This window comes from Rhipicephalus microplus, chromosome 9 (assembly GCF_043290135.1).
Source record: "Rhipicephalus microplus isolate Deutch F79 chromosome 9, USDA_Rmic, whole genome shotgun sequence".
In the NCBI taxonomy this organism is placed as follows: domain Eukaryota; kingdom Metazoa; phylum Arthropoda; class Arachnida; order Ixodida; family Ixodidae; genus Rhipicephalus; species Rhipicephalus microplus.
The window spans coordinates 49,204,191-49,231,192 of record NC_134708.1 but is presented as its reverse complement, the minus strand read 5'-3'; the positions used below and the strand labels follow the sequence as shown (position 1 = coordinate 49,231,192).

The 27,002-nt window shown below is 42.8% G+C and overlaps 2 protein-coding genes and 1 long non-coding RNA gene across 3 annotated transcripts; 2 read left to right on the top strand and 1 right to left on the bottom strand.

Moving 5' to 3' along the window:
• Positions 1-1,244: 1,244 nt before the first annotated feature.
• On the top strand, positions 1,245-7,832 carry LOC142771749 (uncharacterized). The gene is made up of 2 exons (XM_075873612.1): positions 1,245-2,056; positions 2,808-7,832. The coding sequence occupies exons 1-2, from the start codon at positions 1,480-1,482 to the stop codon at positions 3,776-3,778; spliced, it is 1,548 nt and encodes a 515-aa protein (XP_075729727.1). The 5' UTR covers positions 1,245-1,479; the 3' UTR covers positions 3,779-7,832.
• Positions 7,833-12,455: 4,623 nt separating this feature from the next.
• LOC142771756 (uncharacterized) lies at positions 12,456-16,137 on the bottom strand. Its single transcript, XR_012886121.1, has 2 exons — positions 15,980-16,137; positions 12,456-13,161 (listed from the first exon to the last, which is right to left on the bottom strand). It is a non-coding gene; the product is annotated as an uncharacterized LOC142771756 (long non-coding RNA).
• A 453-nt stretch (positions 16,138-16,590) lies between these two features.
• LOC119165003 (uncharacterized) lies at positions 16,591-20,266 on the top strand. Its single transcript, XM_037417198.2, has 2 exons — positions 16,591-17,677; positions 18,447-20,266. The coding sequence occupies exons 1-2, from the start codon at positions 16,939-16,941 to the stop codon at positions 19,391-19,393; spliced, it is 1,686 nt and encodes a 561-aa protein (XP_037273095.2). The 5' UTR covers positions 16,591-16,938; the 3' UTR covers positions 19,394-20,266.
• Positions 20,267-27,002: the final 6,736 nt, after the last annotated feature.

The following is a 27,002-nucleotide window of genomic DNA, read 5'->3' as shown; positions in this document are numbered from 1 at the left end:
TATATATATATATATATATATATATATATATATATATATATATAGTGGGAGTAATAACTCAATGGGCCAGTTAGTCTTCGTGAAGGTATGGGATATGGCACAACGGCAGCGTTGTCAACAAAGATAAATATATTTATTTCCCAACAGTTTCAGGAGGGGTCCTCCCTTCATCAGGGGATGAGTTTTATATATATATATATATATATATATATATATATATATATATATATATATATATATATATATATATATATATATATATATATATATATATATATATGTGTGTGTGTATGTGTGTGTGTGTGTGTGTGTGTGTGATATCCCTGAGTACGCTTTTATTTCTTTTTATAGTGAAAGGTGTTACGAGATCAGAACACGGGTCATGCGTAGAGCCGTGTCCGCCGCCGCCGCCACTCGTAATTAGTATCGAACAAAAAAAAATTCGTTAAGTTAAGAATATCAATGACACAATGAGAGTCCAATCCGGGTCCGCTGCGTGCCAACCCAGCATTCTACCACTGAGCCGCGCCAGCGCTGGAAATTGTTTCTAAACTGGTTTTAGGCAGGCTTGATGTCTGGTAACGAGTCGCATTAATATGAGTAATAAAGCGTTTTAGACCATCAAGGAACAGCGAGGCGTCACACAATGCGAATTTCTTGACGACTTGGTCGTCCAACGCTTCCATCCATTAAAAAACTTATTCTTGATCACCTATTAACTGTGGTGCATAACCACTTCACGCATATTTCTTCATCGTCATCAGCCACTGCATAAAAAGATGCACTAAACTTCAAACAAGTGTGTAGCGAATACCGCGTACGATTCTCCAATGAATGACGAAGGATAGCATAGTGAATGCTGGCCTACTACAAAAAATTTATGATTATTTATGGCACTGTGGGTACCCAGCAGTGCTCTTGTAGCATTCCAAAGAGTTTTTAGAGAAGGCTTTGAAAGACCACTCTCCCAGCTTTCGCTGTGACTGTTCTGCGCGTTTCTTGCAGGTCTGGCGTGTTCTTTTTTTTTACACGCTTGAAACGCCAAATGTCCAAGAAAAATTAAAGCAGATGTGCATTAAAGTCCTTTCCACATTCGTTCGCCTACTAAAAATAATAAACAGGTGCTTTAGTAGCAATAACGAAACGCACGGCAAGCATCACGGCGCTTCAAAACAGGCGTCGCCTCCTTCTGCCCTGAGCAATATGGCCGCCGCGGCTTCACTTCGAGACATGGGCGGGTATGCGGGACCGCCGCTCCAGAAGATTTAGTATAACCTCCTTGAGCCAACGCCGTCTAGTCGGCGTTGGTACAGCCATATCAATCCATCCATCCAATCGAATGGACCTGTCACCTCCATGGATGTGGTCGAACTTTTGAGTGTGTTATCTTGGTGTTATTCAAGGTGTGAGTGGTAACTTTGGTCGTGACAGCTGCGCAATGTGAAGCCGCGACATCTTTTAGGTGAAACGCGCGTAATAATGGCCTTCTCGATACTTCATAGCCTCCTAACTAGAGGAGGCGTTGGTGCAATGGACGGCATTCTGACACAGACTAGTGCATCGACGGATGTGAAACCGAGTGTTGAAGACATGGTTGACGAAAATCATTATGTGGATGAAGTTGCGCTAGACGTGAAGCCTGCTGTTGATCGCGGACATTGTGCGAACGATGTTACGACGGACGTGAAGCCGAACATTGACCATGGGCATTATGCGAATGAATTTACGTCGGACGTGAAGCCGAGTGTTGATCACGAACATTATGCGAAGGAAGTTACGGTGGACTTGAAGCCGTTAGTTGATCACGGACATTATGCGAATGAAGTTATGGCATTAATGGACAACAAGCCGAGTGTTGATCATGGGCTCCATGGGAATGAAGTTACGGAGGACGTGGATCCGTGTGTTGACCACGGACACTATGCCAACGAATTTACAGTGGACTTGAAGCCGATTGTTGATCACAGGCATAATGCGAATGAAGTTATGGCATTAGTAGTTGAGAAGACGAGTGTTGATGATGGACATGATGCGAATACAGTTACTCTCTGTGAAGGTAATGTGCACCTTATTTGGTTATCTTTGGCATGAATATAATAAGCTGAGGAGTGCCGCTCTAATCTTTTCAGCCGATGCGGTGATTATTTCATTAGGCTCAGGATTATTGCAGTCGCGTTATAGCAGTGAAATCCAAGAAAGTGTCCAATCAATGCATAATATGTAGTCGTCCTGTTTGTTTCATATTAAATGTTGCTCATATTTTATTTGGTGCTTTTCCTCTGGTCGAGAATATAGATGCTTCTATGCAAAGAACTAATTATTAGTTAAATGGGTTAGTGTGAGAACATGCGTTCAATATCGGGGGCAGCGGTCGCATTTCGTTGTGGGCGAAATACCATAGGCGCATGTACTTAGACATAGGTCCTCGGTAGAGGGCTCTAGCTAGTCTGAATCTCCTAAGCTATTCTGAATTTCTTGAGCTAGTCTGAATTTCCTGAGCCACGTAAAACTAAAAATTATATTCTTTACAGAGACACATTTTCCTATTTTGGTGTACTGATATCCAAATTTGGTGGTACTTGCATCGATTAAGTATCCGTGCATAGACAGATGGCAACTTTTATGAGGCATGTTCTGAATCAATGTACTGGTGTGTTAAAGTAACGCATTCGCAATGGTGAAGGTTATCGGATACACTTATTTATAAGTGCAGCAACTCTTGTTTTTTTGCTGTTCAAGTCTAGTTATATGTATGTTGTGGGATCTATGATTTGCATTGCCTTGCTGTGCTTCCTGTGGCTATGCAGGTTCTGTTTCTGCGAAATCCCGTGACCAGTACCATTTGCTTGTGTCTGTAGAAGATGGACTGCATTCCTGCCGGCAGTGTGCCTATACGACCACGGATAAAGGACACATGAATGTGCACATTCGCCGGCACACAGGGGAGCGTCCCTTCCAGTGTCACCTTTGCCCGGCTACTTTTGTTGTGAAAGTTCGCCTCAAAGAGCACATTCGCACCCATACCGGAGAGCGTCCCTTCTCCTGCACCCAGTGCAATTTGTCCTTTTCACTAAAACACAGCCTGACAAAACACTTGCTCACCCACACAGGAGAGCGTCCCTTTTGCTGTGTTCACTGCAGTAAATCCTTTCCACAGAAATATAACCTGAAGCAGCACATGCGCACCCACATTATGGAGCAACCCTTTTTTTGTCGCCAGTGCAATGCATCCTTCACATCCAGATTCCAAGTCAAGCAACATATGCGCACCCATACAGGAGAGCGTTCTTTCTCTTGTCTCTACTGCAATGCATCGTTTTCACAAAAGTCTAACCTCAAGGGACACGTACGCATCCACACTGGAGAGCGCCCATTTTCCTGCGACCAATGTGATGCAGCCTTTGCGCAGAGGTGCAGCCTCGTGCGGCACACGCGCACCCACACCGGTGAACGTCCCTTTTCCTGTGACCACTGTGATGCCTCTTTTTCCCAGAAAAGCAACCTCAAGAAACACGTGCGCATCCACACGGGAGAGCGCCCTTACTCTTGTGTTCACTGTGATGCATCCTTTAGACGGAAAATCAACCTCACAGACCACATAAATACCCACACAGGAGAGCGTCCGTATTCTTGTACCCATTGCAATGAATCTTTTTCAAATAGAAGTGCTCTCAGTCGCCACATCTCCGGACTTCATCCCAATGAAGCCAAGAAGGGCAGGGGTGCCAGTGTTTCTAATGTGGAGGTTACACAACTGATTCGTTCTGTTAAAAGGTGATCTTTTATGAAACCCTTTCCTGAAGTGTGTCGCAAATTTAAGACATACCGGAAAACTCTGACCAAGCAAGTCTAGCACAGCCTTGTGCAAAGCATTTAATGCTTAAACCAGGTGTTTGTAGCTGATAGTGGAAACCACGATGCATGGGCAACATCTCTCACTTCATTTTTTGTCCCCTGAGTGACGCAAGTTCAGTCTTGTTATTTTGTGTGTGTATGCATTGAAGCGGTAGCAAATGACCGTTATGAAGTTCTGAAGTATGTTTTTTGTTGCGAGATCCTCGCCTCTGTGGCATGTCATGAATTCGTGACATGCCTAAATGTATGCACTAAAGCTGTGTTATAGATGATTTAGCTGCAGAATCAATGCAAGGTTGCTATGCAGACCTGAAAATAAGCAAACAAGTTTTTTTTGGGCAGTGTCATAATTCAGGAATTAAAAGGCTAAGGTGCCTCGGAAAGTTTTTACATTCCTCGGCTGTTAAGTTTAGAGAGAAGTGATTATTCATAGGAATTTCTTAAGTTTCTTCAGATGACAATGCACATAATCCAGGAAGTTGAAAGTTCGGTTTGCCATGAAAGTGGATTATGTGTAAGTTTCTAGTGCTATGGTGCTAAGCACTGGAAAATAAATAATTGCCTGGCTCATGTTCACACATGCATGCTCGTTGAACCTGAAATCTCGTAATTCATTGGCACAACTGTAAGCAAGCACGTTTCCTGAATGATGATCTAGGTTCTTGCAGTTTTTTTTCCAGAGAGGTGGGGGGTATGTAGCAAAACCAAAATGTGGTAACAAGGGACACTGTAGTGATGGTTTCTAGAAATTTCAATCACCTGAAGTTTTTTAACGTGTGCCTAAATCCAAGCACATCATCCTCTAGCGTTCCTGCCTCCATTCAAAATGTGGATGTCAAAGCCCAGATTTCATTCCGCAACCTTTGGTCGAGCACCATTACTACTGGGACATCATGGCAGGCCGAGTTTCCATCAGTAATGAGAAGTATAGAGTTTAATCAAAAAGGCAAATCTACATTTGATTAGATCACCTTCTCTTGCAGAGTTTTCTCTGTAAACTGTTGATCACTACATCAATCCAAGAAATAAAATGAGAAAACCTGTATATGCCTGTGTATGGCTAATTAGGTGGAATAAGGATGAAACACGAATAAAAATACCAAGAATGCAGTAAAACATGTATTGCAGATATAACTGTTCTTGATTTTGTTTTGTTGTGCTTTTAGTTTTGCAGTGGTGAGTTGATGTATCCTGAGTGATGTTTGGATGTCTAAATTCATAGTCTACAAAAAAAAAAAAGTAATGATGCGGATGTAACACTTGCATAGCCAAGGCCGCAGAGGTGGGCATTTATATTTGCCAAAAGTTTTTAAATCGTGGATGTGTATATGCAGGGCCCATCGCAAAAGGAATGCGCATTTTCTGAGAAAAAAATTAGTTTATTGATTGCTCCCATACTAATGGTTAAAGTTCTTCATCAAAGAAACGAAGGACACCAAATAAAAGCCTGAAAGTATATGAAGTTCCGGATGCCTTGATCACAATGGTTTTGAACCAGGCTTCTATAGGGAAGTCGAAACATTTTTTTTTTGCCTTTTAGTCGGTTGGTGTACTGTTCTCATCAAGTGTCATCTTAACGAGATCGATTTCTATTGAATTATCGATTTTAAATTCTTTGATTACTCTCTTTCTGCATTAGTACAATTACAGAGACATGTCTGCCATGTGTGAAGCCATCCTGAAAGTCCTCGGCGCGAAAGTTGCTGAAGAGCATTGTAACTTGCTTTTGGATGGTTTCTATGTGCTTCCAAAGCTTTACTCTCAGCTCTCTCTTCAGTCGGGGAAACAAACAAACAACAAAAAAAGCTGCCTGCATCTTCTCAAGGGGGAAACTCGAGTAAATGCATCGCAGAGTGTTGGGGGTATTGTGGGATTGTTGCATAATTGGATATTACTTGGAAATGCTCAATTGTTAATTTGTTTTTATTATTCTTATTTCTTGAATGAAGGAAAAGCGTTGCCTTTAACGAGTGGTGGGAGGCTGATTGTTGGGTTGTGTGCCACTACTGGTTCAAGGTGGTTCCATCGCATCTGCTCGAGTCAAGCAAAGCATCAAGTCAAGCAAAAGCCAAGTCAAGATGCCCTTGACTGAATTTGGAACGCACGCTCCGCCGCTTATATATGCATACTGCCTGAATTTGAGAGAGAGAAGAGTACAGGGGAGAGGTCTACACCCCACTGCGCATGCTGGGCTTGCTGAACGCCCGGTGTGTCTTATCCTTTATTCTAGAGCGACAATTCTGCGGTTGTTTTTTTGGGTCAGCACGAGACGTGAGCATGCGCAGTGGCGGTGTGGACGGTGCCGCCGATGCGCAATCTGCTACATTGTGTGACTGAAAAAGCTCCGCAATTGGAAAATGTACGGGGCCAAGTCGGGACTGTAAGGGATAAACTATGCACAGGGGTGTTTGCTCCAGCCCAGGAAGGTTGTAACGATGAAGGACAGGTGGCTAGCGGCATTGTCATGGTGGAGCTTGACCATCTCTTTAATGCCAGCCCTGACACGCGACAACTGGCTTTTCAGTCTTGAACACTTCCAGGTAAAAGTCCGAGTTAACAGTTTATTCCTGTAGTACAAACTTATTATGTGTGATTCTTGGGGTGTCAAAGATGGCATTGAGCATCGTTCTGATGTGAGACTTGCTCATTCATGCTTTCTTGGGCTGATTGTTGGCGATAAAGTGTCTAACATGGGGTTGTCGGCGACCTCTTCCCAGCCTTCCTTGAACGCCTTGTGCCACGTCCCAGACTAACCTTAGCCCATATATTCCAAGTGTCCTACACGTAGGACGCTGAAACTTTGCAGTGTAACTCGAATGTTTTTTTCTCTGAAAGAACTATAGTGCCAGCTGAGGTGTGCTTATGATGCCCTGTCCTCAGCACATGCTAGTCTGGGCGATCGCTAGGCTACAAACAGTCACGTGCTTGCAGTGACAAAATGGCTATTTCGCGTGCGTGTAGGTGTAGCTCAGCGCCATATACCACGAAAAAAAAAAAGTAATATAGAGTCATATTGTTCTTGATGCTGCTGATATTTTTGTAAATTGTTCGTCATTGGGTGTGCGGTTACATTCTTATATTATATGTTTACAGTGTGTGAAACATTGATGTGCTACATATAGGACGGCTCCAAAACCATTCTTCAAAACAGCTTTTTTTTATATATATAAAAGCTGTATTCTGTTTTCCGAGGTCACAGAAGCAATCATTTTGTGGAATTAGATTAGTTTTGTTAATTTTACTAAGTTCAGGCATATATGAGTTAAAATGCAGTGATCCTTGAAGGCCTTTCAAAGCATCTGGAATGTGTCGGTTGGATTCCTTTCAAGCTCCCTGCAAAACTTTATAGCGTATTGCTGTTCAATCAAATGCTCTATCACGTCGTGTTACATGGTAAAAAAAAGTCTCACATGGAAGCATGTCTTTCCGCTTGCACTGCCCAAAATATACTTGCGACTGGCTGTGCTTGAGGGCAGACCCCCGAACACATTGCCTAACCAATATGACCACACTTGCTAAGGTTGAGGCTTGGGGTATGTAGTTGGTTCATACTTACTACAGAGAAAAAAAAAAGCATGGAATTATGACAGGACACAAAATGAAGGAAGAGGTCAAGTCGTGCCTCCTTCATACTTTATCCTGTCAAAATTTTGCTCTGTCTTTTCTTTGTTATTTACCACATTATCATGGAGAGTTGCATCAAAATATCACAATAAAATCATGTGCAGTACTTTCATAGTGGATCCTGTATACACGCACACATACCAATTCTTGCACATACATCAAGCATGGTTTAACCCTCTTGACAAAATTTTTGGCTATATCACTGTAAAGTAAATAGATTTACTCAAAGCTTTTATGTTGATCATTGGCAGTGGCATTCATTTGTATCACAATTATAAAAATATTAATGCTGAATGTGAAACAAAATGGAGCATGGTGTAACTAGCATTCACAATAAAGTGTTGGTAATGTAAGTTGTGAAATGTTTGTGAGCGAGCGTGTTACAAAGCAACACCAAAGAACTAGAATCAGGTGGCAATGCTATGTTTTTGTTGTATTAGAAATCTGTTTGCACAGCATGAGACCGATGACGATACCATCCAAAACATGTTCACTGTGCGCTGACCACGAGTGTGTAATTCTGCGTTTTCTTTTATATGCGAAGCGTTTCTTGACAAACTTTGACGACTTTGAGTGTATCTGTCTATCTAGCCGCTTATGTTTGGGTGGTCTCATGGTCACCGCCTTTATTTGGCATGACCCAATATAGCATGGGAGGGTAAGATGGTTTGACAAATATTTCGCGCTGGTCAAGACATGAATAATTTCACAATCCGTCACGTACGTCGTCAAACACCTCCCGCCCGACTGTGGCACATACCCACAGGTGGGTATATGCCATAGGTGATTGACAATTAGTATCTACCCAGGAACGACGAGAACACACATGGGCAATTTTAACGCGTGAGTGTTGAGAAATGCCTGACACCGGTAGCATTGACCCGACGACTGCAAAGAATAAAGAACAGGGTCCCTGCTGGAATTGAAACCATGCATTCGGAGTGGCAATGACGCATTTTACCACAGAGCTATGCCAGGTCTCGGAACTATACTTTTCATATAGACGCAAATCTTCGTGAAACTGGCTGCCTGCCCAATTTTATAAACTACTCCTTCGATAGAGCAGTCACGTCGGGTTAACGTCAATTGTGGTTAGTTGCCATGCGCTGAACTTGATTTATGTAGCAGTGTCCAGGGCCAGCATCCTCGCGAGAATCAGCGCTTCGAAGCATGCTTGAAGCGTGTGTTGCTAATAGGTATGTTTCAGTTGGCATCGTTGTGCAAGTACAAACAAATGGTTATATAAAGATCTGCATTTCTTAATAATATATATGTCTGTGCGTGCAACACGTTTACATATTTTAGCGTCATTTCATGAAGTGTCACTGAATTAAAAAATTGCAAGACGGTCACCTTCCGTCTGCATGCTTCGCATAACGTCGATTCCGAGGTACGTGGGATCTAGCGAATTTTTTTTTTACTTTTCTTTTTCTCACTCTCTCTTTCTTCTGATAACGATTCCACAGCACTACACTGCCAAATGGAGAGGCCGCCCACGCCTCAACTACTTCTTGAGTTCGTGAGGCCCTGGTGTATGGGGTATACCATACAGTGTTACATACATTGTGTTGTCATTGTTAAGAACAAGGACCCATGGTCGCGATTCTAAACTACGATGTTTACTAAGTCAAGGCCAGCTCCGCTTTTTACTTCGTCCCTCTCCTTCTCTCAGTCTCTCACGCCTCTCCGCAAGCCCCTACCCCACATCTTTATTTTTAACAGCCATCATTTAAATGACACATGTATGTACACTGTCGTCATTTATGAAAGGAAACACGTGAGCGCGTTGTCTGCGCTGTGTGGTGGCTGCCTACAAGATCATCAGCACTTTACAGCCATCATCAACTGACAGCACAAGAAAAGACGTCAGCTTTTAGCGTCGTATATCAACCTCCTTGAGTAAAATCATACAGTTTCTCACGAAGTGATGGGAAGTCACCGGTTGATGATGATGTGGTGCCGTTCCCTTTGTAACGGGTTGTCGCGTGTATATCGGTTTGGCAATATAAAAAAAATACAGCAATATAATAACTCCAGCTAAGGAAAAAAAGAACAAAAAAGAATGATTATAGCGGATATGAAGGACGACTTACTACATGAAAAAAAAAAAAAAAGAGGCGGGAGAAGTGGTTCGTTCACTATGTGATCCTTTCATAGAGGCACAAGCCAGGCAACGGAGGAAGAATTTCCAGGCAAGGGAGGAAGAATTTACGATTTTGAGCATATTTATCTACACAATGTGCTACCCGGCATTTATTTCCTTAATATAGTACGTTAACGCTCCCCTACTTTCCCAAAAACATAAATCAAAGGGTCACCGAAGCGCGAAGAATTGCACTCTTCATCAAAAGTGAACTTTCCGGTACTGTCTCTTTATCATAGTGTACTAGAATATGGCGTACACTATGTTCTAGTACACTATACTCCCGGGGCAGTCATCTCAACGACCAACCTGTTGGATGTACAGTCGTGCCACCTATAGGTCGTGAAAGTTGCGAATAATGAATGTGGCCATAGTGTAAATACCAGTATTGTAGCAAAACATATTTTTCTGGTAGGGGTGGTGCGCGAGGGGTGGAATTGATTACGGTCATACCTTATGTACGTTCGTATGTGTGTTTTCTTGTGTGCGCAAGCGCAACTGAAAAATATCTGGGTTGTGCTGGGAGAGAAGAGATAAGCAGCTTCTCCACCGTTCCTAGCTACACCCTTGGTGATGTTTCCCAGGTGAGCGATCGGGTTGCTGAAAAGTATACAGTTTAAATAATACCTTACTCCCAACATAAACCAGACTGTCTGCTCGGCTACCAGTTTTTTTATATAAGGTTGTTATTCGCTTGTGTAGTCATAGTTTTTTGTCTCAGGGAGCAGGGTTCTCGCTTGAAAGCGAGAAAAAAAAAAAGCAGGTTCCTTGCCTGGAGCATCTCGTGACCAGTACCATTCACTCGTGTCTGTAGAAGATTGACTGCATTCCTGCCGGCAGTGTGCCTATATGACCAGGATGAAAGGAAACATGAAAATGCACCTTCGCCGACACTTGGGCGAGCATCCCTTCCAGTGTCACCTTTGCCCGGCTAGTTTTGTTGTGAAAGCCCGTCTCACAGAGCACATTCGCACCCATACAGGAGAGCGTCCTTTCTCCTGCACCCAGTGCAATGCGTCCTTTTCACTGAGACACAGCCTTACGAAACACTTGCGCACCCACACAGGAGAGTGTCCCTTTTCCTGCGGTCACTGCATTGCATCCTTCACATCCAGGAGCAAACTCAAGCAACATATGCGCATCCACACAGGAGAGCGTCTTTTCTCCTGTCTATACTGCGATGCATCCTATGCACGAAAGTCTGACCTCAGGGGCCACATGCGCATCCACACAGGAGTGCGTCCGTTTTCCTGTGACCACTGTGATGCAGCCTTTGCGCAGAGACGCATGCTCGTGCAGCACATGCGCACCCACTCAGGCGAACGTCCCTTTTCTTGTGGCCACTGCAATGCATCCTTCTCAACCAGAAGCAACATGAAGCGACATTTGCGCACCCACACAAGTGAACGACCCTTTTCCTGTGACCACTGCGATGCATCCTTTTCACAAAAGCACACCCTCAGGGTTCACATGTGCACCCACACAGGAGAGCGTCCATTTTCCTGTGAACACTGTGATGCATCCTTTGCGGGAAAACGCAGCCTCACAGAGCACATGCGTACCCACAAAGGAGAGCGTCCATACTCGTGCATCTAATGCATTGCATCCTTTTCACAGAAAAGCACCCTCAGTCGCCATATCTCAGGAGTTTATCCCACTGAAGCCCAGACGGGCTGGGGTGCCAGTGCTTCAAATCTGGAGGTTACATGACTGATTTATTCTGCTAGAAGGTGACCTTTTACAAAACCCTTTACTGACGTGTGTCGTGAATTCGCGACATACCAGAAAGCTCCTAGCAAGCAAGTCACGAAATGTGTGCCACCTTTAACGCCGGTTAAGGAGTACTCACAAGGAATGTAGCTTACAGTAGTAAATACCTAGTACTGTGTTGTGTAAAAAATTCTATGCTTAAAGCAGGTGTTGTGTAGCTGATGGTGGAAAGTATGATGCATGTGCAACATCTGTCACTTCATTTCTTGTAACCTGATTGACGTAACTTCAATCTTCTATAACTTTTTGTGGCGTCTACGCACTGAAGAGGTGGATCATGACATGCTAAGAAGTTCTTGAGCATGTTTTTGTCGCAAGATATTCGCTGTTGTGACGTGTCACAAATTTTCAACATACCTATACGCATATATTCTAGTTAAATTTTAGATAATGTAATTGCAGAATCAATGCAAGGTTGCTATGTAAAGCTGGAAAATGAATTTTTTTTGGTCGGTTTCATGATTCACCCAATAAAGGGTTAATGTGCCTAAAGTTTTCAGATCTTTTGGCTGTTGAATTCAGAGAGAAATCATTATCCATAAGAATGTCCTGGGTGCCTTCAGATGACATTGCAGATATTCCAGGAAGTTAAAGGTTTGGTTTGCCATGAAAGTGGATTATGCGAAAGTTTTCAGTGATATGGTGTTAAGCACTGAAAAATAAGTAATTACCTTGCTTATGAAATAGTTCACTCATGCATATTATGCTCGACGTAACCTGAAATTTTCTTTATTCAGTGCTGCAACGGTAAGTGGGCACGTTTTCAGGGTAAGGTTCTGGGTTCTTGCAGTTTTTTTTTGTTTTTTTTTTTTCAAGTAAAGGGCAAAACCTTAATATGGTTATGAGGGACGCCATAGTGATAGTTTATGCAAATTTCAATCACCTGAGGTTTCTTAACATGTGCCTAAATCCAAGCACACCGTCTTCTAGCATAACTGCCTCCATTTAAAATGTTGCTGTCACAGCCCAGATTTGATCCCGCTACCTTTGCGTGAGAGTCGAGCTTCATAACCGCTAAGAAACCAGGGCGATTGAGGTTCTTTCAGTAATGATAAGTGTAGAGTTTAATGAAAAAGGCAATTGTACATTTTATTAGATCACCTTCTTTTGCAGAGTTTTTCCTGTGAACCTTTGATCACTACTTCAATCCAAGAAACAAAATTAGAAAGTCTGTATTTGCTTGTATGTGGCTAATTAAGTAGAATAAGTGTGAAGCACAAGCGGATGTATAGCATTATATGTTGCCACCTGTCAAATTCAATTTAATGAAAGTGTTGCGATTTCAGAAACTCAAATCGTGCGTAAGTTTTTTTCATGCTTTGAGGTGCTTCATTAGTTTTTTTCAAAAATGCACTTCACTAAAAAAAATTGTGTGTGCTTTAGTCGAATGTCACAAATTTAAGTGCATGTCCAGAATAACTAATAAATTAGCATATAGAAGCCCAGAAAAACTGTATTCATGCTTTGAACTTCTGACATTACAACTCCAAAGAGTAAAAAAAAAAAAAACTATAGAAGACTGCTTTTAGAAAATATGCCGAATAAAAGACATCCCTTAATCTCCCTGTGATGTACACAGTGCGTCCCTTGGGACTTATGTTGCACTTGCAAGGGATAACCCTAGGTTCAGGAAAGTGGGGCCAATTCGATCTGCAAAGAATGCCCGCTGGTGTTGTTTTGGAGCTGCAGTGGATATCCGATATCCAGTCGGGGGTGTCCTGCGGACGTCCCTAGTATGTCATTGTCACTGGGAAATGTCAGTTCTCGTTCTGCAAGATAAGCCAGCAGACGTTCAAAATCAAGACCCAATTCTTGCTCAAAGAATGCTGTGCAGGTTGAGTATCTGGCAGCATAAAAAATGCGAACAAGTCGGCCTTTTCAACAGACAATAATGATCTTTTTTTTTTACTGATTTACACCACAGGATGTGCCACTAATAAGAGTTGAATAAGTGATTGTAAGTGCTGTTTCGTTTCAAAACAGTTGCAGAGCGTCTTTCATTGATTTTTCGTGTGCCTGTGATTTACATGTGCTATTTGGTGCGAAGGTAATTATCTGCAAAATACTGTCTGTATTGGGTTATTTTTTATGCGTGTTGGATGCCGTGGGCACTGACAGTAACTGCAAGCCAGTTCAGTGTACACCAACTGCAACAAGCCTACAGTTGTATACACAACCTGGTATCACAAGTTGAATAAACTTTTGGCTTTCAGCACTTTTTACAACCTGCCTCTGTCATCGTCTATTCTAGTTTTGCACGCTGATAGATGTGTTCGTGTCTGATTTGCGGTTCCCTTTAAAAAATTAGTGCACTGAAATGTCAACAAAATGCAAAAGAAGATTCTCAAACTCGCATTACATAAGGCAATTCAAGGTACGCGCCACATTTAAGAACAATGCGCGATGAAGCTCTTCTCGAACCGGCGGCAATCCATGGAGGGATAGATAAATTGATACGACTGTACGTCTTTTGATCGGGTGACGGCTAACGCCACCTAGCCGTAATACTGATAGTGAACAAAAACTAGATTTATCTCCCCCCCCCCCCCTGGAATCGTGAAGTTAAGGACTAGTAGTTTGCAGTTAAGGATCTAATTTTCACTCGTGCCTCGATTGTAGTCACAATCACCTCCTTCTAGTTATTTCTACTGCTTTCTGCTTAATGTCTAGTTTTCCTACCCTGGCCCTAAACCCGACTGCTTTGAAAAATTCTGTGCCACCAGAACATTACTAAGTGTTCGGCAGTTTTCTTCCACTCTCAACACCCACTGCATACAGTGTATACCCCAACTCCAGTTTATTTTTTTTTCTCCTTCTTGATTTCACCTCCTTTCTCTTCTCTTTGGCCTACTTTCTTTTCTTCACTCTGATTCATCAATCCACGTTCCCCCATGAGTGTATCGGTTGAGGTGTTCTTACATGAGAGACACTTATCGTGCACTCCACACCGCATTTCTTTACCTTTCCGCCCCCCCCCTCCCCCCCAAAGAATCCCCCCGCCGTATTTGCGGCCGGCAGCTTAGATCGGCCGGCCTCAACGGATGCCCTGCATGCTGCCAAGCTTCCAGGCGCGCGGCGATCGAGATGGTAGGAACCTTGATAGCCTTCAAACCAATGAATTTTATCCTGATGCCGACATCGGAGTAGGCGTTGGAGTCGGAGCTCTTGAGCGAAATATAATCATCTTGTTCGTGACCAAAAAATTGAGAATGAAAGAAAACGTTTAATAATAATAATTTATGGGTGGTTGAACTCAGCCCGTTTGAGTGCCAAGTAGGCGTTCTACACACAGCCATGCGTCTGCTTGTGAATGCAGTGAAAATAATTCGTTCACGCTTTTACGAACACACGCGCCCTGTACACGTCAGGCTTCGCAATGCAACATGTAGTATCGTAGCAATGTTACGTGGTACAAGTGCGCATTGCATTCACGCATCAGAATTTGATTATCACAAGGACTTTTGTGACTTGAAGCCGGCCACCCTCGTTACTGCGCGTATTCCCATAAGTACACGTAGAAAGGGTGCATAACAAGTTTGAAATCATTCCACATGCACGCATAGGTGCTCGTTGTTTAAAGCATGCTCCAATTACAGACAATGCAGCTATATGCGAAAGCTTCTCGGACGCCAATCACTTCACTTTTGATGATTACATTGTAGTATAGTAATCTACAATATAAACCTCCCGCATAAGATCATGCAATAAAAGTATTCACAAAGTGATTGAAGTACGCACTATAGCACAGGATATCGCGTTCAACTCTTAGGGCAAACCTTAAGGATCCTTCGTTAATGTGGAATCCCGCTGCGCATAACCTTGTACAGAATTGGGCGAGGCCTATTTCTACTGCCACGCAAGCGCAGGAGGCAGCACACTTCGCGATTACACTTTGTATTAATTTATATGTGCAGCCTCAAACATAGGCGCAGGAGTCAATAAAGGCTCTTAATTACGAAAGGACATGATTTATGTGAACCGTGTAAATGCCATCAGTTTTTAGGGACAGTATATCATTTTAATAACTTTGCATTTGTTTACTTTTGGTCTATCAGATGAAAGTTTTATGTTTGGTGCATTTTCTTAATCTCATGTGACAGAGACGGCGTGCAAAGTCTTGAAAACTACGAGTTTATTCTTGTACAAGTTCTAAAAAAAAAAATCGAAAAAAATCAAAGTTCAATCATGTAATGCAACCTAAGTAACGCAATGAAGCTTTAGATAGCACATTCGCTGACACCGCTTGCTTTCTCGTGCCATGTTTTCCAACCTTAGCTTGTCATTACATAAAACTTGATCAAGATGTTAGTTAAATCTGTGAAACATTGTATGCAGCCAACACAAGTCAGTTTATTTTTTTTTTTTGGCGCTGAAATGAAGTTCAATACGCTATTCGCTCTCAGTTTGTTGTAAGCAGTGTGTGAACGAGTTTTCAATCCTTGCAGGATTGCTAGTCGCAGGGTTCGTAGGCTTGCTCATCGTTATTCACGCCATGGCAATGATTTAAAATTTCACCAACGACGGTGCAAGCGTAGGTGTGGAGGCGCACATGGTACGCGCGCCGTACCACAGAACACTTATACTTACGCCGTACACGTACTACGATGCTTCTGGCCGGAGAGAGCGATCTGGATGGATGATTGGATGGATGTGGCTGTACCCTTTAGATCGGGCGGCGGCTAACGCCTACGTGTGCGCGGCTAACGCCTAAGAAGCTACGTGCGCGCCACCTTTTGTGTTGACATGAACAACGGCTACACTTTCCGCCGTCCCCTGCTGGCTGCGTTGCTTCCACGTTCCCTTCTAGCCACCATATCAAGTGGTAGTGCACCTTTCCTTCTTCCGTGTGGTAGTGTATAAGTGTTCTGTGACCATCATATCTTGGTGTTATAGGTCCGTTCGATTCATCTGCACCAGTCGGAACTGGTTCACGGCTGTGCACACAAAGTTCAGAAATTGTGCAACGTGAGTTCAGCGGCGCAGGCACACCACGACACGGAAAACGAATGACGATGTGCCGACAAGGTGCAGGCTTCATTTCTTTTCGCTTAATTTACACCATTCAGCACACACTGACCGATGGCGAATCGCACATGCGGACAGTTTATGAGGTGCAAACATCTTGAAAAAACACACCGCGTTTGTAGAGGCAGGTACGGCGCTTAAGCCACCTACGCCCAAGTGCTGCTGCTCAGCTGCACGCGCGGCTGCACCAAGCCGGCACCGTCGGCGTAGGAGGTGCAGGAAAATTGTAAACCAGTGCTGCACTTCTTCTGCACTTTTCAAAACTAATGGCAGGGTTCAGAGGTCGTCAATGCTGCACCGCTAAAACGAATGGCTAAGTGCAGCACCTGGTTCACGTGGTGCAGGCGAATCGAACGGACTTCATAGGTCCGTTCGATTGGTAGGTGTGCTGGTGCTGTGGTGTTATTTGAATGGGTTATTTGAGGTGTGAGTGGTAACTTCGGTCGTGGCAGCTGCGCAATGTTAGGGTGGCCCCTAGCAATGTGAAACCGCGAGGTCCTGTAGGGGAAACGCGCGTAATAATGGCCTTCTCTGTGCGTCATAGCCTCTTAACTAGAGGAGGCAATGGTGCAATGGACGGCACTCCGACAGCGATTAGTGCATCGACGGATGAGAAGCCGAAGGTTGACGTGGTTGCCGAAAATTATTATGCGAATGAAGTTGCAGTGGGCGTGAAGTCTACTGTTGATCACGGACATTATGCGAACGAAGTCACGATAGACGTGAAGCCGAGCACCGACCATGGGCATTATGCGAATGAATTGGCGTCGGACGTGAAGCCAAGTGTTCAACACGAGCATTATGCGAATGAAGTTACGGTGGACTTGAAGCCGTTCATTGATCACGGACATTATGCGAATGAAGTAAAGGTATTGGTGGACGAGAAGCCGAGTGTTTTTGATGGACTTGATGCGAATAACGTTACGGAGGACGTCGATCCGTGTGTTGATTACGGACACTATGCGAGTGAAGTAATTACTGCGGACTTGAAGCCGAATGGTGATCACAGGCATTATGCAAATGAAGTTACGGCATTGGTGGACGAGAAACCCAGTGTTGATGATGGACTTGATGTGAATGAAGTTACGGTGGGTGTGGATCCGTGTGTTGATCACGAACACTATGCCAATGAAGTAATTACTGCGGACTTGAAGCCAAATGGTGATCACAGGCATTATGCAAACGAAGTTACGGCGTTGGTGGACGAGAAGCCCAGTGTTGATGATGAACATGATGCGAATACAGTTACTTTCTGTGAAGGTAACGTGCACTTTTTAGTTATCTTTGTCATGATCGTAATGAACTGAGTAGTGTGTCTTAAATCTTATTATGTAATGTGGTGCTTGTTTTATAGGATTCAGGCTTTTGCAGACTCGTTATGGCAGTAAAAGACAAGGAAGTGTTCAATGATTGCACAATATGTAGCCGTCCTGTTTGTTTTATATTAAATGTTGCTCATACTTTATTTCGTGCTTATGCTCTACTGGATTATTTAAATGCTTCTATGCAAAACACTAATAATTAGTTAAATGGGTTAGAGTGAGAACGTGCGTTTTATATTGTGGCAGTGGTCGCATTACGGTGGGGGCGAAATACCACAGGTGCATGCAGGCAGACATAGGCGCACAATAGAGGGCCCAAGGTAGGCTAAATTTCCAAAGCTATGTGCTTGTATGCCTTATAACCGTGTGATTTTGCCACGTAAGACTGTAGGTATTATGTTATTTACACAGTAAAATTTTCTTATTTTGGTATAATATTGAAATTTTTTCTCACACCTTCGTTTTTGGTGGTACTTGCGTCGTTTAAGTTAAGTATCTGTGCATAGATAGATGGCAACTTGTATGAGACATGTCATGAATCAATGTACTGCTTTGTTAAAGTAACACATTCGCAATGGTGAAGGTTGTCGTATACACTTATTTATAAGTGCAGAAATTTTTGTTATTTTGCTGCTCAACTTTAGTTCTTTGTATAGTACGGGATCTATGATTTGCACTGCCTTGCTGTGCTTCCTGTGGCTATGCAGGTTCCGTTTCTGAGGAACCCCGTGACCAGTACCATTCGCTCGTGTCTGTAGAAGATGGACTGCATTCCTGCCGGCAGTGTGCTTATACGACCAGGATTAAGGGAAACATGAAAATGCACCTTCGCCGGCACACAGGGGAGCATCTCTTCGAGTGTCACCTTTGCCCGGCTACATTTGTTGTGAATGTCCGTCTCAAACAGCACATTCGCACTCATACAGGAGAGCGTCCTTTCTCCTGCACCCAGTGCAATGCGTCCTTTTCACTGAGACACAGCCTTACGAAACACCTGCGCACCCACACAGGAGAGTGTCCCTTTTCCTGCGTTCACTGCAATGCATCCTTCACATCCAGCAGCAAACTCAAGCAACATATGCGCATCCACACAGGAGAGCGTCCTTTCTCCTGTCTCTACTGCGATGCATCCTATGCACGAAAGTCTGACCTCAGGGGCCACATGCGCATCCACACAGGATTGCGTCCGTTTTCCTGTGACCACTGTGATGCAGCCTTTGCGCAGAGACGCATGCTCGTGCAGCACATGCGCACCCACTCAGGCGAACGTCGTTTTTCTTGTGGCTACTGCAATGCATCCTTCTCAACCAGAAGCAACATGACGCGACATTTGCGCACCCACACAGGTGAACGACCCTTTTCCTGTGGCCACTGCGATGCATCCTTTTCACAGAAGCACACCCTCAGGGTTCACATGCGCACCCACACAGGAGAGCGTCCATTTTCCTGTGAACACTGTGATGCGTCATTTGCGGGAAAACGCAGCCTCACCGAGCACATGCATACCCACACAGGAGAGCGTCCATATTCCTGCATCTACTGCAATGCATCCTTTTCACAGAAAAGCACCCTCAGTCGCCATATCTCAGGAGTTCATCCCACTGAAGCACAGACGGGCTGGGGTGTCAGTGCTTCAAATCTGCAGGTTACATGACTGATTTATTCTGCTAGAAGGTGACCTTTTACAAAACCCTTTACTGACGTGTGTCGTGAATTCGGGACATACCAGAAAGCTCTTAGCAAGCAAGTCACGAAATGTGTGCCACCTTTAACGCTGGTTATGAAGTACTCACAAGGAATGTAGCTTACAGTAGGAAATATCTAGTACTGTGTTGTGTAAAAAATTCTATGCGTAAAGCAGGTGTTGTGTAGCTGATGGTGAAAAGCATGATCCATGTGCAACATCTGTCACTTCATTTCTTCTAACCTGATTGACGTAACTTCAGTCTTCTATGATTTTTTCTGGCGTCTACGCACTAAAGAGGTGGCACATGACATGCTACGAAGTTCTTGAGTACGTTTTTGTTGCAAGATCTTCGCTCTTGTGGCGTGTCACAAATTTGTAACATATCTATATGCATGCATTCTAGTTAAATTTTTATATAATGTAACTACAGAAACAAGGCTAGTATATAAAGTTGGAAAATAAATTTTTTTCGGCGGTTTCATAATTCACCCAATAAAGGGTTAATGTGCCTAAAGTTTTCAGATCTCTTGGCTGTTGAATTCAGAGAGAAATCATTATCCATAAGAATGTCTTAGGTGCCTTCAGATGACATTGCAGATATTCCAGGAAGTTGAAGGTTTGGTTTGCCATGAAAGTGGATTATGTGAAAGTTTCCAGTGCTGTGGTGTTAAGCACTGAAAAATAAGTAATTACCTTGCTTATGAAATAGTTCACCCATGCATATTGTCACGTGCTTGCCCAAGAAAGACGATGACAGTTGTGCATGTGCCACGAAGGACTACGAAATGGACGAAGAAGAAGAACTCGCTTGCGCGTTCTAATTAAAAAAGATTGACCTGCTTCTTGTGTCTCAGTCTCTACGGCAAGACCTCTGTTTTGATGTCGTGACAATATTTGTATGCTCGAGGTAACCTGAAATCCCTCAATTCACTTCTACAACGAAAAGTGGGCACGTTTTCCGGTTTATGTTCTAGGTTCTTGCAGTTTTTTTCTGTTTTTTTTTTTCAAGTAGGGAGGGGGTGGGGCTATGCAACAAAACCACAATGTGGTTCTGAAGGATGCTATGGAGGAGAGTTCTGGAAATTTCAATTACTTAAGGTTTTTCAACGTGTGTCTAAATCCAAGTACACGGGCCTCTAGCATTTCTGCCTCCATTCATAATACGGCTGTCACAACACAAATTTAATCCTGCAACTTTTGGGTGAGCAGTTGAACACTCTATCCACTAGGACACCATGGCAGGTCAAGGTTCTTTCAGTAATAAGAAATATAGAGTTTAATTAAAAAGGTGACTGAAAATTTGATTAGATCACCCTCTTGTGCAGATTTTTTTCTGTAATTTTTTGATCACTACTTGAATTGAAGCAATAAAATTAAGAAACCTGTGTTTGCCTGTGCACGGCTAAACTAAGTAGAGAGAATGCAAAAGTGACAGCTTTGCCGCAAAGGCGAAGCAATGAACATGATAGCAACAAATTGGAAAGTCGCGCGCAAAATGGCAAGCACATCGAAACATGCCTTGCTTTTCTCACGCACAAAACGTACTCACAGGTACAGATGAACGCGAATAAGTGTTTCAGTTGTTACTTCGCTGTGTCTGAAAAGCGCGCTCTTTTTGGAAACGTAGACTGTGCAACAATTTCAGTGACCTTTGTGCGCCCGGTAACTACTAGACAGAATCGTTCCGGTGAAAACTTAAGGACAGCCAATACATGAGATGCTCCCAACCGCGAGATAAGGGCGCACATGTGTATTCAGGGGCTTCACGACCACCCATTTCCATCCACGAGGCAAAGTACGCGGAGACGAGGGCGCGCGCTTATTGCTACATCTTGCTGTTAATGCTGAAAACACGATAGTTCCCCTCCAAGATGCCCTTCACCAGTGGTAAGTGGTAGATATAAATAGCTTCCCGTTGGCATATTTAAGGACGTGCTTCACCATAGCTCATGGGTAATCGCTTGCACTCACGACGCAGAGGTTCCAAGTTCGATTCCTCGCACCGGAGTCTTTTTCTGGATTTTTTTCTTTCTTGCATTTTCATAAATATATATACGTATACATATACGGTGAGTGACGCCGGCAACAAAATCCAGCCAGGAGTGTTCATATAATTGCTGTCACAATAATAAATCATGTGCATATAACTGTTCTTAATTCGGTATTGTTGTACTTTCAGCTTTGCAATGTTGAGTTGATGTTTCCTGAGTGACTTTTGAATGTACAGGTTTATACTCTGCAAAAAAAGTAATCATGCTAATGCAACACTGGCATAGCCAAGGTTGCAGAGTGGGAAGGGGGGATGTTTACACTTTGTCAAAGTTTTTAATTGTGCATGCGTATATGCAGGGTTCTTCACAAAAGTAATGTGCATTTTCTGGAAAAAAAAAGATACAGTAGCTCAGCAGTTGAACAGCTCCAGCAATTTCAAGTGAATGCCCTCAAAGCCTCTGCCACCTGCCTGCTCAGTTCCAGAGAATATTGGAGGAAGCACCACAGTTAAGCCAAACCTGGTTGTACAGCTAACGTAACACTTTCTGCCTGGAAGCACGCTGCCAATAGTATCCCTGCCGCAATTTCAGCCATGACCACTGCCTCAGTTCCCCCTATCACTTTTGGGGACATTTCCATGCATTGTTCATTGTTTAGAAGATTGCGCTGAGTTCTTTACATGAGAGCTTGAAATAGTTTCTTCATGAAGAAAGTTATAAATCTCTTTCACAAAGGCATTCGAATCAGTTTTAGTAAAATGTGTGTCCGTCCAGAATTATGTTGATCTGGCGAGAACAACTTTATTGGAGTTTCCTGCAGTCCATTAGGCTCCCACCACACAGGGAGGACGAGCTTTTATCGTGACGCAGCCACTACGTCGGTCTTGGTGCGATGTGTTCCTTGAGGTCTTGCTCCCTCGCTATTTCTGCAAGATCGAAAGGGTCACCGCCTCCTTCCTGAAGGTGCTGCCCCCCTTGTCCTGGGTTTCACTCGGTCGCTGCCTCTCTAGGGCTGCCGAGACCTGCTGGACGGCCTTAAGTTGCGTCTCTTGGCTGTAGCTAGTAGGGTGGGGAAGGCTCAGTTACCTGGTATGCAAAGCACTTGCTGGTTGTTTTCTTTCATTTCATTGTTTATTGATGCATTTATTCCCACATTTATACAACACACATTTACTGTGCATTTGCATCATGCTTCTTCCTTTTATTTAGTTGTCGGTGTTGGTATATGGGTGTCACTAGGAGCTAAAATCGGGCAATTTTTTTTCAGGGGAAGGGGATGGAGGATGGGTCACAGAACCCCATCAGCCCCCCTAGTTGCGGCCATGTTGTGACTTGTTTTATTTCTGTATAACAGGTTATGCCAGGCTTGTAATGCTATATTTCAACTCTGTCTGCTATATCAATGTGCCTTCACTCCTGCTTTATTCATACATAACTCACGACATACACTCCTGCTTTATCATACATAACTTATGTATTCATACATTCATACATAACTTCTTCAAGTCATAAGCTAGGCATTTCAGATAATGGACTGTTACTAAGGAGACACGAGTTAAAAAAAAAAAAGGTTTGTTGATCAGTTGCCTAGAGCAATGAAATTTTTCCTGTATATATAGGCTTCTGTACTGGCTTCAAAGAAGTAATTAATTTTATAGTAAGTTGCACAGGTTGTATTTTGTGCCATAATGTGTGTAGTTCATTTTGGACAATCTTTTTATGCTATCAAAGTTTCATGTTTCTGAGCCATTAGTAACTGATATTGCTCCACATTAACCATAGAATGTAAATAACTCATTAAGAAAGTGCTTCTAAGGCATCATAATACACAGGAAAAATTGTAATCTAAAAATTCTTAGAACCCCTAGCTCATAGTAACTGTTTACTTTAGAATTGTAGTACTTATACAGGCGATATCAAGTTTTAAAGGAGATACTTGCACCCTTCACGTGCTAAGGAATACGTAGGCAAAATTTCATCCCGATTGGGCGATCAGACGTACCAAAAACTTGGATGTCTGTACTCAAGAAGGTGCCCAAAAATGGGTCTTGAGAACAACACATTTTAAAAATATCAGTGAAACCTCATTTATGTAGAAAAGGTACATTTTTAGGATGATTTCTTCCATCATGAGAGCTTGGAAATCATGCTCATTTTGAGCATGTGGCCTCACTGAAATCATGCGAAATGCAGTGGCTAGCAGCCAGGTGACAATTTACACAGGACACTAGACAATGAGTTCTAGTTTTCATTTAATTTCATTTTATTACCTTAAAGGTCCCCAGGGGGACATTACATAAGTGGTGGTGTTACAAAAAACGTACAAAAAAAGCCATGAATTAGCTTGAAAAATGGCTTGTGACGCTATGCATAAATGTTGATGGACAGGTGACTGCTGCAATATGGTGGGGGAGGTCATTCCAGTCTTTTGCTGCACGAAGAAAAAATGAGGCAGCAAAAGTTACGGTGCGGGAACGTTGACGGGCAACTTGAAAGACATGGCCAATGCGATATGACCTGCGAAATGGGGGGGAAATGTAAGGTTCGATTGCAAGTGGACTGTGAAAAAGTTTATGAAACAAGCAAAGGGTGGCAATGCGGCGGCGGGAAGATAGAGGGGACACGCCAATTTCTTCTTTTAAAGATGACACGCTAATGTGATAGGCATATGAGGAATGAATGAATCTAGTAGCACGGTTTTGAAGTGATTCGAGTGCAGTAATGAGATACGCAAGTTGTGGGCTCCAAATTGACGATGCATATTCAAGCTTGCTTCTTACGAGGGACTGATATATATGCTAATAATTTTACATGGCAGGGTGCGTTGCGCAGATGACGTTTTAGGAAGCCGAGAGTACGATTAGCAGCTGCGATGATAGTCCGGATGTGCTCAGCCCAAGTTAGGTCACTGCACAAAGTTAGGCCAAGGTATTTGTAGGATTGCACAAGTTGAACAGGAGTGTTAGAGATTACGTAGGAAGTGGTGAGCGGGTTATGGCGACGCTGAAACGACACAAGTTTACATTTGTTAGGATTAAGTTCCATTTGCCACCGTTCACACCAACGCTGCACTTGGTCAATGTCACTTTGGAGGCTAATTTGATCAGATACATTCGTTACTGTGCGGTACAAAACGCAGTCATCAGCAAACATGCGTATGTTACAAGTTAAGTTCGTTGGTAGGTCGTTAATATATATTAGAAATAACAAGGGGCCAAGGACGGAACCCTGAGGGACACCTGATGTAACTGGAATAAAGTTGGAGAGCTGATCATTTACAAGGACAGATTGGGAACGGTTATGTAAGAATTCTTGGGTCCAGATTAAGACTGCGGGGTGTAAGTTTAAGTGGGAAAGTTTCAGTAACAGGCGTTTATGAGGTAGCTTATCAAATGCTTTGGTGAAATCTAGAAATATGGCGTCGGTTTGAAGGTTATTATCGAGATTGGAATGAAGGTCATGAACAAAAAGTGCTAGTTGAGTTTCGCATGAAAACCCTTTTCGGAAGCCATGTTGTGCAGGATGAAAAAAATTAACCTTGTCAAGAAAACTGATAATGTGAGTGAATATGACGTGTTCCATGATTTTGCAAGGCACTGAAGTTAATGAGATGGGACGATGGGAGTTTTAGTAGCTACCTACTAAAACTCCCATCTTAGGTAGCTACTAAACTCCCCTAGATGGGAGTTTTAGTAGCTACCTTGTGCTCTTAAAAAGCGATATTGACCTACTTTCTGTTTAATTACAGCACAGTCTCATTTAAAAGGGAATCTGTTAAACAGAACGGCTGCTTAAATGGAACAAGTGCTTCTGACAAGATAGGTTTCATTCTATCATTCTGCACCCCAATTATGTCTCCTAGTAAATGGAACTCTTGTTAAACGAAACATAGTTTTCTGGTCCCTTCAGGTTCCATTTAATGAGGGTCTACTGTACTGTCCTCAGTTTTTTCTGTTGTGAAAGTAGATAAACTAAACTTGTGAATGCAAATAAAAATAAGAAATATTGAATTTCGGAAAAAAGAAAAACTTGTTTTACGACTCACATCTCCCCTTAAACTAGTTTTTTTTCTTGACACCACAGAAGTTCAATGGAATATGGGAGGTTGCAGTGGTCAAAAATTTTTTAACAGGAAATGTCACTGTAGACAACATTTTGACATGTTGGCTTGTCTTCGTCAAGACTGGTTTGGCTAAGGCAAGTTCACATTAAGTGTAAATTTGTCAATATAAAGCAAACACCTGCCGAATATATTGCATAGAGAAAACATTGTAAATTAATCGTAATCAGTGGGTTATGGCTGGTTTTATTGGGTCCATTTCACAGTTTTAGGTCTAACCAATGTCGGAGAGCTATAAAAATTATGGCAATTTTCAATGATGGCCTTGGATATGTGTATGCCTGTGGGTCATGTTTAAAGTAGTCTTGGAGATTTGGAGAACTAAATATTATGTGTTCACCATGTGTACATCGTGTGCCATGTATGTATCATAGGTGTGGCGTAAATTGTTTCACAACGGTGAGTATTGCTTCATGTTACCATCGGGTCGCAAATCACTCCTGGCTTCATCATGAGCAATGAATCTCCAGTGGAATTGCCACGGACGTTCCTTCCCTCGGTGCAACGGTTGAGATGTCTACTGATAAGTGAACACTGGCAAGTGAATGAGATGATACAAATGGGACCCAATCATGCTGTTATGTTCTACTCATAATGGTGGGCTCGTGTGTCATCAAGGCTTTCCTTCTGCTAGACGAATGTTGATTCTTGGTCCATCAAACAGGAGAAACGGGAAGAGGACACCGAAATGACATAAGGCTTCCTCAATTGCAGACTGTCGAACGTTAAGTAGAAGTGCCACAAAATGAACAAATATGGCAAGTGGAGGATGGATGGAATTGGTTATATCCATGGCTGTGACTGCATATTTAATATCCGAGATGCTGCGCTGCGATTTTTTATTTTTGAGTAGACAGTTGGGCGTCTTTTAAACTTTCAGTGCTGCTCTGGTGCGATGTCTTAAAAATGCCATTTTTAAGCGTGATGGCATCAGGGAACACACACTGTGCATTTACCTGATGAAGTATGTATATTACAAATTTGCTATCGTTTTGCATGTCCTAATTCAATGAAAGACTCCTGCTCCCCGTACATGGAGGCCAGATTTGGGAAGTAGATTTTGCACTGTGTCTAAATGTAGTTTTTCTTTCTTGTATACAAATGTCTATACAGAGCAGCACAACAAAAGCATGGGGTGATGTTCAACTACATAAAACATATGAAAAAGAAACAAGAATGAAAGTAATATGAAATGAATAAAACATCTGAAAAAAAAGTGCCATTTAAAAAGGTTAAACTGCCACGTTAGCTAGCAAAGGAGTGTTCAGCCGTACTTTCCGGTATTGAAGCATTGTCTCTAATAATGTAATGTAAATATTTCACATATTACTACAGCACATGAGCGAGAGCAAGATAACATCACAAAGTACATGCACCATCTGATCTGAAGATGGGCGCAATTCCATCCTGTACATTTCTCCGACTGAAGTGTGTTCTGCGGCAGCACACCACATAAAATATTTTT

Excerpts from the sequence above, each read along its gene's own strand:
- LOC142771749 (XM_075873612.1), top strand. The coding sequence starts at position 1,480 with ATGGCCTTCTCGATACTTCATAGCCTCCTAACTAGAGGAGGCGTTGGT. Across the intron at positions 2,057-2,807 it reads TACAGTTACTCTCTGTGAAG|GTTCTGTTTCTGCGAAATCC; the intron begins GTAATGTGCACC and ends GTGGCTATGCAG.
- LOC119165003 (XM_037417198.2), top strand. The coding sequence starts at position 16,939 with ATGGCCTTCTCTGTGCGTCATAGCCTCTTAACTAGAGGAGGCAATGGT. Across the intron at positions 17,678-18,446 it reads TACAGTTACTTTCTGTGAAG|GTTCCGTTTCTGAGGAACCC; the intron begins GTAACGTGCACT and ends GTGGCTATGCAG.